The following is a 12,747-nucleotide window of genomic DNA, read 5'->3' on the forward strand; positions in this document are numbered from 1 at the left end:
TGAAAAGCTTATGTTCTGTATCTATTTTCCTCATTAATTAGATGAGAAAAATCATATACTTAGATATCTAAAACAAAGGTTGTAAGCAGCTCTATAAAGTGTATAAATTATATGCGGTCTAGAGAAAAAAAATTATTCAAGGAAGGAAAATTCATCACTTAACTTGGAGGAAGAAAAGAAAAGGAAAGGAAACAAAACAGAAATAAGCTTTTATGGAAAGGAAGCCTCTCTTGTACCCCTGATGCAGAAAGTAAGATGAAATAGGCCAAAATGCTCCTTGGGGGCCCTACCAATCCTGCAGAGAAAATTCGGGGTTTGCAGGCAGAAGCTCTCAAGAGCTGTCCTGGGACATGACCCGTTATTACTTCAAGCAATCTTGCATCTCACTCAGCATTCCAAATTGGGAGAGGAGGGACGGGACCACATGCACAAATCACACAATTTCATGCAAGTAGTATCTCTCTACCTCCTGGGATCATGAGGGACAGAGCACTGGCAGAGAGGGACTTTGTGACTTTCCCCGAGATTTTCTTTTTTTCTGTGCTTTCTAATCGCTGCCGAGCCATGTGAGAAGTGGGTTCACTGGATGGCTTTGAAGAATTATCTGTACTGTCCACACACTCGCTTCGTCCATTTATCTGATCCAAGTGCTCTGAAAAACTGCCAACTGTACAAAGAAGAAGGGATAAACACGTTCAGGAAACTCTAGCCTAGGAGAGGTGGGAAGAGGGGAAGACAGAGAGAGCAGGAAGAGTAAATGCCGGAAAACATACTCCTATGTGGCCAGTAGAAAGTCCAATCAGTGTCAGGAGAACATTAACAACATGTGATTGGTTTGACAAAGGTGATGGGGAGGAGGAAGAGATGGAAGAGGTGACTATTCAGGCTTCGTTCTACCTGTACACCAGTCTGCTAATTCTCAATCCATGACTCCATTTAACCAGAGGAATTAATTTCTTTCAACAATCTATATTTTTGAAAGCTTGAAGAGATAAATTCTGGTGCTTCTATCCCTTACACCATGAAAGGCTGGGCTACAAATCAAACATTACCTCCCAAACACCATGGCCACCTACTTCATACTGTGATTACCCTATGATACTGATGATTATCATTATCAATGCTGTTAATCCTAATTTTGACACATGGACTTTTTTCATCACTCCCTGTAGACTTTTGTGCACTCCCTGTCTGTGCTCTTAGAATACACGTCATACTAGGCTCAGGAATGTAACTGATAGAAAAGCGCCTAACGTGTCTCTTCTCACTTCTCAGCCCATATACCTCCTTTCATTCTAAGCTCCCTGTACATTTGGAAGGACAAGCAAGACAACGGATGTTACTCCCTCCATTACTGAAGCTCACTCCATCCTGCTGGCTTTTAATCCAGTGTATCATATGCTGCTCCATCTTCATGTTATTTCCTCGCCCTTCTGAACCTCACCTTCACTTTTAATTTTGTTAATCTTTAATATAAACAGGAGTTATTTTTAACTTAAAAAAATTGGGACTTCCCTCAACAACGGAGCACAAAAGAGGATTAACATGGAGGTGTGGGGGGAACTGGAACATCACTGGTGCTGAGCTGGTGAATGCAGAGGCCAAGAGTAAAGAAGGCTCTGCAGCAGGGTGACATGTTGAGTCCCCCAGAGGGAAGCTGAGCAGCTATTCCTTTTGATTTGTCCTACTCTTTCTTTCCCAGGTTATGGGTTTTCTATCTTCCTTTCCTTTAAAAGCATCATTGATAGCACATTTTTGTCCATCCAGGAGAGACAACGCTCATCTCATTTTTACTTCTAAATGCTACATTATAAGCCCCCTGTGATTAAAAGCCATCAACTCTCTCATCACTTTTATAGATACGATCCATGCAGAGTATTTCACACCACTATAAATGATCCTTTGAAAGGCCAGCCAGCACATTTTGAAGTGCTGCCCACGTGATACTCTGCATAGGAAAAGGTTAGACAACTAGCGTTTCTCATACACTACTATGTGGACACGACTCAGCTGTAAAACCGTAGTGTGGCCCAAGCTCATGGACAAAGTACAGATCTTACATCTGTGGTCAAGGCTAAGGGAAGCTGGGGACTTGGGACAGTGGCTTTAGGCACAGCACACTTCGTGGTCATCTACTATGCGTATGTACAGGAAGAGACTCGTGGACTTCCACATAACACCCATCTGACCAACAAAGGAAGATAATCTTAAGGCAAATGTTAATCTTTTTATTCCTATATGCTAGGCAAATATCAATCTTTTTACTTTTATATTCTTATTTAACAGTATATACCATTCTCTTACAGAAATCAACTATGGAAGGACTTGATAAAAACTGCTTTGCAAGTAATAAATCTCATCTCGCAAAACTTATGTTTTTCTTTGAGTAAGGTACACACTTCCTTCTTTGTACTTTGGTTTGGATGGGATCACTGACAAGTATAAAATGAAAAGCTGAATCTCTTTACAATGAGTAATTATTGGATACCTTCGAGCCTGACACCTAGGACTTCAAGACTTTTATTTTTCATGGCTTCAAATACAATGTAGTCATGAAAAAAGAGAAAGAGGTATAAAGTTGGACTTCCCTAAATGCCAGAGTGTGGATACACAACCTTGTGTCACCTCTCCCTCTTGCCTCTGCCATCTCATTTTGCAGCACTGCATATAAACATGTGCTTCTTTTCTGCCAATGGTAGATAATGTCACCTTAATGTTCTCTAAATGTCAAGGGTTCTTTCTTTTTGGTGGTGGAGCAATATAAAAATCAACAAATTTAATTTTACTACAGTCACGGTTTTCAGACTCCCTAATTACCCTTGGCTATAAGCAAATCAGCTCATCTCTCTATTCTGCGCAGCCCCCAAGGCCTTTGATTATTTTTAGTGTGTATATGGGGGAGACAGAGAGAGAGAGAAAGATGGTTTGAATCTATTAATCAAAATGCATGGCAGGACCTAGGTGGATTTTTTTTTTAATTATGAGAGTAATCAATCAAATGCTTAGACACGATTCCTCTCCCTTCTCCTCCTACCTTTCTGGTAGTGGGTAGGCTGAGGTGACTAAGAGATAGTAAATAGTTCACTATATCAAGAAGAAATTTTAAATGAAGGTGAATATACTCTATTCAGAGCAAAGTAACTAAGAGCCAGATAACGGCCTTTGTAACCAGGAATGGAAAATGCCAAGGTATCTACATGTGATCTGAGCATCAACATGAGCTACAGATGGTCAGGAATCTTAGTCTAATAAGTTGCCTTTACACTACTTCCTCATTGCTGTTCTCTTAGCTTTACGGTTAGGATAAGTAGAATCATGCAACATGAAAACAAAACTGAGGTGAAGACAAAGAAGAAAGTTCCACATTATTTTTCCCCACAATAAACTGTAAGGACATGTGAAGCTTCACAGATCCAAACTTATTTCACAGAGGTTGAAATAAAACCAGCCCATAAAATTTGTTTTTCTTGAAATGATTTTTAAAAAGCTTATACTATGAATATTCAGTTAGTTCAAAAAAATGTTGATGAAAAATCTTGGAATCATTCATGGTTATCAATACAGCATATTTAATGTAGCTTAATGGAAACATTTATTATAGCAATCCTATGCCATATCCATCTTTTATTTTCTGAAAAAGCATAAATACACATTACTCTATGGAAGAATATGCTGTGCATAAAATTTTTATAAACCAAATGATATTTTAAATGAACTTAAAAGGTTTGTTCTTGAATTAATTGCAAGTTTGATTATCTAGTGAGGATACCATTACTAAGGACCAGCAAGTATCCATGATATATTAAGTTCCTTAAAAATCTGTGAAGACACTGTTCTTCTTGTTAGGAAGGTTACATCACACAAAGGTAACATCAAAAAAGTCCTTTCAAAGCCCCAAGACCCCATGACTGCCTCCCATACACACAATGATGTCTCAGGAGTTTCTTATTCCAATTATCCAGAGATGGGGAAGGTAATTTTTGTCTGCAGTGGAGTTATTTCATATGCATGTAAAATACCAATTTAAATCTCAGTATTTCTGACCCCCCTTTCCCCTCCTCAGTCCTAGATGTACCAGGACAGCATTAAGTGTCTTACTGCACTCAGCTTGAGTCTCGTGTGGAGAGAGAAATTATTTCGTACAACATAATCCCTTAACAAAAGCCAACTCCATCAAATAAGCAACCATCCATTTCAATGCTAGAGAGAAACCTGGCTTTACACTGTGTCTTATGGTTGATTCAAGATATCTTCAAGTGTAATTCTGACAAGTTGACTACTGATACTGGCTCTTACACTGAACTTTCAGTTAGATACAACTGCACAAGACATACCTTTGAATCAACAGCTGAGAACATGCTCCCTTAGCACGTTCTAACTTCCCTCAAAAGATCCCCTGCAACCTGGCTGAGAAAGCGAAGTTTGGCCCCAAGGTTAAACTGAAGTAAGAACAGTTTGCTACCTGGCTGTGCACTCAGAAGGGGTCTGAGATATCTGATGTTAGTTCTCAGGAGATTGTGTCCCAAGCCTAAGGACTGAGACCATGGAGAAAGTCTAGCAGCATAAAACAGCCATCCTTACTGCCTGGCGAGGCCAGCCCTAGGAGACACTTAGTGTGGTGAGGAGGATGTCAGGCACCACGGCCAGGGGCTTACCGGACAGGGTAGAGCTGCTGATGGTGCTGGCTGGGGTGGTGACCTCAGGCTCCTCCTGGGCACACTCTTCAGGAGGAAGGGCTGGCTTTCCTGGCTCCTCATGGGGGTCTCCAGGGCAGGAGGCAGCTTCATCTTGTTCTCCCTCTGTTGAAATAGCCAGTTTGGGAAGTAGGCCAGAACTGAGTTTATGTCTGTTGCTTTCAGTATCTGAAGAGTTGGATGTTGATAGCTGTTGCCTTAAAAACAAAACCAAAGTCATACATACATACATACATACTAGAAAACTGTGTTCAAGGTGAGTTGTGGAAGAAACCAGGTGAAAATGGGACTTGAGTCAGCCTAACCAGGACATGTGTAGTGCAATGGTTCTTAATGTGTGGTGCCCAGAGCAACAACATCTGCATAATCGGGGTACCTGTTAGAAATGCACATTTTCAGGCCCCACCCTAGATCTATTGGATCAGAAACTCTGGAGGTGGGCCCAGAGATCTGTGTGTTAACAAGCCTCCCATGTATTCTGAAGCTCACTGAAGTTTAAGAAATGCTGCTCTAGTAGCTATATTACTTAAGAGGCGTTTCACATACATTTCAGAATATTCTGAACTCCAGCTCAGTGTTTCTGTGGATGGCAAGGTTGTGCTTTTGGTTTTGTCCCCAGAGTCTTCCTTCTCTTCTGCTGAATTCTGAGTGATTCGATCTATACTGCTGAAAACCTGGAAGGCAAATAATCGGTGCTTATTATCATCTACTAGAAAGAGTTTGTCAGAAAAACACTCCAAGTCTTGGGAGAAAAACCTGAGAGGATAACTAAATTCTGAACGGAAATTGTGAATTGTGTATTCAGAAAGTACTTTCAAGTATTGTTGAACAGAATCCTGAGAGGAAGGGTCAGAGAGAAAGAGAGAGTGAGAGCGTGTGTGTGTGTGTGTGTGTGTGTGTGTGTGTGTGTGTGTGTGTGTGTATGTGCTTGTGTGTGTGTACATATATATGAATAGGGAGCTATGAATTCATCACCCTCTCATCATATCTTGTTGCGGACTTTGTATCTGCAAACACAATTCATTCACAGATGCACTGGAGTTTCTAGGCCTCGGGATCAATGCACATCTTGATTACTTTCTAACTATGAAGTCAATTGGAAAAAGAAAACAACAGAGAAAAAGATTTAATGGCCACCAGTCAGGGCTAGGAAGAAGAAAAATGAATTGGAATTGAGTGCAAACAGAATAAATTATCTGTTTCAAGACTGGGTGGTGGTGTGGCAGGGATGCAGTGCACATTTGGTTATAAAAGCCTGAGGTATTTGCTTGGCTTACAAATCACATACATAGACAGGCAGCTTCCTATGCGGTACTGGGATTCCTGAAGGGGATCAGAGCTCAGGCAAGCCCAAGGTCTCAGCTACCTCTGAATCTCTGTTGTCTCATAGGAAGGAGAGAAGGTAACAAGAGGATCTAAGAGCCTAGGGCAGGAAGCACCCCCTACTGCCCTGCTCAGACACGTGCTGCTCTGATGGGAATGGTTCTCAGGCCTCCTATAATCTACTAGGAATAGAAGGAAAGTGGCTAAAGAACAGCAAACAGTGGGAAAATGAAATACCCACTAACGCAAAGAGGGAACAGGGTTTAGGGGTTGGCTTTGACAGATCAGAGAACAGTCCTCGTCTGAGCCCACACTTAGCAAAACTGCTGCCCTGGGTCTAGGACAGACCGGCTATTACCTTCTCCCGAGAAATCCTTACCTCTATGCCATTCCCATAAACGGGGAGGGTAGTGCTGGCCAATGTGCAGGTACATCTAGGTAATCATTTCAAAAAAGCTACAGAGCACTTTAAAGTCACTAAATGTTATAGAAAAGCTAAACAATAATCATGCAAAATGTCGTGGCAACAGAAAATACATAGCTACTGAAAATAGCAAAAGGGAGGTAGAGTGCCCTCAGGTTGATTTCCATTTTTCCTAGGGCCCTGTACTGCCTCAGAATTATCAGTTTTCTTTGTTTTGATGTTTTTTTTTTCTTCCTGAGTAGCTGTGTCTAAGAGAGACTTCCACTCTCGGTACCCAGGCTGGAGTGCAATGGCGCGACCTCAGCTCACCACAACCTCCGTCTCCTGGATTCAAGCAATTCTCCTGCCTCAGCCTCCTGAGTAGCTGGGACTACAGGCGCACGCCACCATGCCCAGCTAATTTTTGTATTTGTAGTAGAGACGGGGTTTCATCATGTTGACCAGGATGGTCTTGATCTCTTGACCTTGTGATCCACCCATCTTGGCCTCCCAAAGTCCTGGGATTACAGGCGTTGAGCCACCGCGCCCGGCCCTGTTTTGATTGTTTTTTAAATCTTACCTCTACTGGTAAAAAAGGCATCTTTCCCAAGCATCAATTTCATTATCTTCTATCATTTTCATGATTCTAGCTTGGCTTCCTACTACCTTTTCAATATGACTTACAATTTCTATTTATTGGTTAGGAGACTTTCTCTTTTTTTTGTCTTTTTTTTTTCCTTCTTATGGAGAATGGGGTCTCGTCATATTGCCCTGGCAGGCCTCAAACTCTTGGGCTCAAGCTATCTTCTTGTTTCTGCCTCTCCAAGTGTTGGGATTATAGGCATGAGCCAGCACACCTGGCAGTTACGAGACTTTACAATCCTACAGTCAACTCCCAGCTATCTTTGCTTACGTCAAGGATTGAGCCTCCTCCTTGTGTCATACTCTGTGTAATCCCTAGAAGAAGACTCTGCACACAGGAAAGCTCATGCTCTTTACCCTAAGTTGAAAGCAATGAGTGATGCCTCCGTATCCTGGCACTGAGCCAGGTGAGAGATGTTCAAGGCAAGGTCATCATATAAGCAGCAGTTACACAGTCCAAAAACAAGACTGTGGGTGCAAAGCTGTGTCTCTCAGAAAACCAGATCTTAATTTGTGGAGAGAGATATATATTATCACAGAAGGATAGAGGCAGACTATAAGTTGATGGGGTCACTTTTCTTCAACAAAAAGGAAGTTTAAGCATAGGAGACCTCAGATCCCTGAAAGGGTAAGTATCCAAGCTGCTCAGGGATGAGATCTGGCCAGTGGGAGATTCTCCCAGAGAGACTCTGTATGTTTTTGCCACATTTCACTTACTTTTGAAAACCTATGTGAACATGAAGAGAACTGCCTTATTTCCACATTAAAGTCTTCATCATTTGTGTCATCTTCTTCCTCCGTTTCCATATGATGATACTTCTCAGACCGAGCTGCAGTGAAATGTTTGGGAACAGGTCCAATTACTCAGATTTTCAGCTTTTAGATATTTTAATTATGAGTTTCTGTATCAAATCAACATTATGTTTAAGAACTCAGAGATATGAAAAGGTTCAAAAGCAAAGATAATTATTTATCGGGTAAAGCCCAAACAATGTTTTATGTCAGATAAAGCACATACTATCAAAATAACTTGTGTCATCCTCAGATTCCAGTTGGGGAATAAATTCTGCCTTCTGTCTCAGCAAACTGTTCCAGTCTAAAGAACGGAAGAACCGATGCTGTTTCACCTCATAGGCACCACCTGGAAGGGGACAGGTAGAGACAGAGAGGAAAGTGTTAAACTATCCCCACTAAGCAAAGGCAAACATCAGTTTTTAACAACAATTTTGAAAACGTATCAGCAGAGAAATACACGCATGAAAATCATACTTTTTCATTCTACAACCAAAGCCCCACAAATTTTTCTGTTAAATTATCAGTAGGAGATTTGATGTTGCTAACAGCAGTTGCTATGGCACTGTTTTTTTCTTTGTTAGTTTTTTTCCATGACTTCCTCCATTTTTCAAAGGTTAATGATGTGGCCACTTACAATCACATTATGCTGAACCTGGAGAGGTGGATAAATATTGGTCCACAGCAGACTCTCTCATTAAAAACCCAAAGAAATCATAACAAGGTACAACATGTGTTCACAGCAACATTTCCTCTGGAGGTAAAGTTAATATTGATAATTTTTTTCCTAAATATTATTTATAGAGATCACCATTCAATTTTATTAGATTGCTCATTAACATAGATAAGAATTAGATTCTGTGGATAGCAGATTCTTAGATAGGAAACTGACAAATCTGTTTTTTATAGACTTATAATGCCCCCCAAAATATCAATCACCATTTCAAAGTTTTAGGCTTCTTTTTGCCAAGTCAGCATGATAGTAAAATGTTTTCAATTCAGTTCATAATTTTAAAGAGTGATTTTAAAGGACAGGCCCATCAAAAATATTAACACTATGCCCTATATAAAAAGAAAAAGGTACATGTTATAATATCATAGCAGAAGAATCAGACCCTCACCCTGCTACCAGCACATATATGGTAGAGGGAAATAACAAAGAACCAATCCTAAAAAAACTCTAGGAAGAGAGATTTCTGAGAAGCTGATACAGGGTCTAATCAGCCTCCCTGCCAAGAGATCTCTGCTAGGTGCAAGTAAATGCCTCTTTCTTGCAGTTGTCAACCAGGCCTCTCATCCTGTCCTCTGTGGGGTACAAAAAGAACAGGATGAGAAATGCCAAGGTGAATGCAAAATGGGCTGTGAATCTTGGTTGGGGGTTACTGTCTGTGGATCAAAGATTGGATTCTGTCCTCACTGGACCACTCTAGCACAAGGCATAGTGTCAGCTCTAACTCTAAACTCAGCCAGGGCAAATTGGTGTTCTGAAAACGAGGGAATGGAGTGAAAACAGCAAAGCGAGGAAATTACTCAAAAAAGGGGGAAATGCATTCTTCTTTACAAAACATTTAATTGTAATCTTTACCCCAGATTACGCAGGTGGTTTCCACATTTCCAGCAAAATCCTGGAGTCTGATGGTAAGCATGAGCAGCTATGACTGAGGGCCAACTTGTGACATGTATTGTACTAGATGCTACAGGACAGGTGTCTTATTTCCTTTAATTATATCACCAAATATAATCACACCAAGTGGGCATTATCAGCACCTTTTGTGGATACGGAAATGAAGCATAAGCAATAAAGCACCATGGACCACGATCCCCCAGAGGGTAAAGATTCAAAGCTGAACCTAGGCCTGCCTAAAAACACCCAGGCCCAACCTCAGTACCACATATAAGGTGGAGGCATGCTTTAGCAGCACTAAACCACTCCATCATCTCTCTTGCATTGATTTGCAAACAGATTCAGAACCGCCAATACTGGGGAACTGAGCCTGACAGCCACCTCATGCGGCTGTTCTGCAGCATCTCTGCAGAGTCTCATTCCAGCCCACCATGCATCCTTGCTCTCACCTATTCCTAATCAATGTCCCTATACACAGTTGCCCATCTCATTTTCTTCTAGTGCTCTTTTCTCTTTTTTTTTTTTTTTCGAGACGGAATTTCACTCATGTTGATCCCAGGTTGGAGTGCAATGGTGAGATCTTGGTTCACTGCAACCTCTGCCTCCAGGATTCATGCAATTCTCCTGTCTCAGCCTCTTGAGTAGCTGGGATTACAGGCATGCACCACCACACCCGGCTAATTTATTTTTAGTAGAGATGGGGTTTCTCCATGCTAGTCAGGTTGTTCTCAAACTCCGACCTCAGGTGAACCGCCTGCCTCGGCCTCCCAAAGTGCTGGAATTACAGGCGTGAGCCACTGCACCTGGCCCTCTAGTGCTCTTTTACTTGGAGAAACAGAATATAAAAGCTAAGAGGGCTTAACTGTTTCCCTATCCAACACAGAGGTCATCAGCATGGGGTGGGTGTTGGATAGGGAAAACCCTAGTTAGGGGCCCACAACACACATCTCTGGACTCCTAGTGTAGTGATGGTTCCACTATACCGCAATGACTATCACTTTAGCTGCTGCTCATGGGGCCACATCAACGGCCCAGCCCTGACATTTTGGGTTGCTCAATTTTACCAGAAAAGCAGTTTCTCTACGGCCAAGATCTCAACCAGACTATAGCCAGAGTGTTAAGGGTTTTACTCCCTACCGCGGGCTACCCTCTGGGACCCAAGCTGGTGAGAGCCTTCGTTTCATCTCTGTAGGCAAGGACAAATGGGTCCTCCCCAAGCCCATGGTTGATCTAGTTCACATTTCTCACCCTTTGGCCTTTGTGCCTCACTTATGACAAGCTGGTATCAGTGGGTCCAGTTTCTTTTGCACTTAGGGAGAGATAAGGAAGAAAAGAAAGGAACAAATTGGAAATGACCTCTGGGCTAAGCTTTTGGTAAAATATGGGCGATAGCATCATGAGCTAAAAACAAATCACTCATGCAAATGATAGTTCTCATTGTAAGAATTTATCATGAAGGGAAGGGAAATATTATTCCTTGAGCTCCTGTTCAGTACTTAGTAAATGAACTATATACCTTCACGAACATTTTTGCATTTATGCCTCACAATAATCCTGTGAAATATATAAAATGCCCATTTCCATAGACTAGGAAACTGAGACTCAGAGCAATGAAGAAACTATTCAAGACATGGGTAGCAGTGACATCTGAGCAGCTCTGAAGTCCAATGAGTCAGGCTGCCACTCAATACTTGACAAGTTCAAAAGTATAGTTCCAGTAGGACAAGCTCCCAAATTGCAATTTATGCTTTGACACTAACACTTTCCCTTTTCTCTCCTTTCATGGAAGTTTCTTAAACATCCATTATGTTCTTCACACCCTTTTCTCAGCCTCTCTAATCTCTTGGGCAAATGTGCATTCGCACATTTTCACGGTGCATTATTTTGCCCACTAAATATGCATAAATACAAAACGCTGTCATTGGAGGCAGCATGGCAGGCCTGTGGGATTCTCAGCCTCAGTCTCCAGGCCCTACTGGGACCTGTCATGTTGGACTGGCCTGTTTGGCAAGCACTTGACAATTCTAAGAGCTTGAGTAGGGTCTTTTAAATGTCTCTTCTGGGTTTCTGTTAGGGGATTTGTTCTTCAAACTGTCAAACCCTAAAAAGACTGAAAGTAGCAGTCAACAAGAAAATGTGCAGAGAAGTAACTTGAAGCATATGATTTATAAACACAGATATGCTGAACATTATCACATCCTTGTCTAGTTAAATCAAGCACAACCAAGAATCCAAGTTTTCTTGGAAGAGTAAATACAGGGCAGAATACAGGTTGAACATCCTTAGTCTGAAAATTTTATATCTGAAAGGCTCCAAAATCTGTAACTTTTTGAGCACCGATATGACATCACAAGTGGAAAATTCCACACCTAACTTCATGTAACAGGGGTTGAAACACATATGATGAGGCCAGGCATGATGGCTCGCACCTGTAACCTCAGCACTTTGGGAGGCCAAGATGGGTGGATCACTTGAGGCCAGGAGTTCAAGACCAACCTGGCCAACATGGCAAAATCCCCTCTACTAAAAATACAAAAATTAGCCAGGCATGGTAATATGAGCCTGTGGTCCCAGCTACTTGGGAGGCTTAGGCATAAGAAAACTCAGGAGGCAGAGGTTGCAGTGGGCCAAGATCATACCATTGCACTCTAGCCTGGGTGACAGAGCAAGACTCCATCTCAAAACAAACAAACAAACAAAACCCAACCAAACAATAAACACACACTATGGGCTTACTAAAGGACTACAGCAGTGTGCATTCATAACAGAATAGGAAATCATGTCAGTTTATGAACCTAGAAAAGAATTCTAAGATAAAACTGTTGTTAATGAGGCAGATGACTCTGGAGGAATTGTTTTAAAAAGCCATCCAGCAGGATGCCTCTTCTTCCCTAGAATAATTTCTTTTTATCCTTATAATAATCCTATGAAATAGCACTTCTAAAAGCTCCTTTTCAAAAATGAGGAGATGAGCAATGGAAAAAGAGGTAATCTTTTTCGAGATTTAAACTCAGGCTGACTGTGGAGTTTATGCCCTTAAGCTCAATTTATATTGCCTTTTCGGGTTAAAAGTCCACTCATCCACTGAAAAAGGTAAAAAGGCACAAGGTGCTCTAGTGAGAGGCTCAACTAAAACAAGTTTTCTAGTCAAGCCCCAATTTTAAGCCTTCTTGGATTCTCTAATGCAGGGTCTACAAAGCTTCTGTGTAAAGGGCAAAGTGGTAAACATTTTAGTCTTTGCAGGTCATATGTTCTGTCACGACTACCTA

At 41.5% G+C, this 12,747-nt stretch overlaps 1 protein-coding gene across 12 annotated transcripts in view; it reads right to left on the reverse strand.

Moving 5' to 3' along the window:
- MAST4 (microtubule associated serine/threonine kinase family member 4) overlaps positions 1 to 12,747 on the reverse strand; it is a 581,430-nt gene that overhangs the window by 19,213 nt on the left and 549,470 nt on the right. For 10 of the 12 annotated variants that reach the window (XM_032280717.1, XM_032280635.1, XM_032280549.1 and 7 more), the window contains 5 exons: positions 8,081 to 8,203; positions 7,780 to 7,892; positions 5,241 to 5,368; positions 4,656 to 4,891; positions 467 to 667 (listed from right to left, as the gene is read on the reverse strand). In XM_032280717.1, coding sequence (XP_032136608.1) covers positions 467 to 667; positions 4,656 to 4,891; positions 5,241 to 5,368; positions 7,780 to 7,892; positions 8,081 to 8,203 — 801 coding nt within the window. The remainder of the gene's footprint in view (positions 1 to 466; positions 668 to 4,655; positions 4,892 to 5,240; positions 5,369 to 7,779; positions 7,893 to 8,080; positions 8,204 to 12,747) is intronic. The other 2 variants (XM_032280790.1, XM_032281217.1) reach the window with 1 other exon arrangement.

The sequence above is a fragment of the Sapajus apella genome, unplaced genomic scaffold, assembly GCF_009761245.1.
Source record: "Sapajus apella isolate SASKATOON/1434 unplaced genomic scaffold, GSC_monkey_1.0 scaffold1, whole genome shotgun sequence".
Lineage (NCBI taxonomy): Eukaryota > Metazoa > Chordata > Mammalia > Primates > Cebidae > Sapajus > Sapajus apella.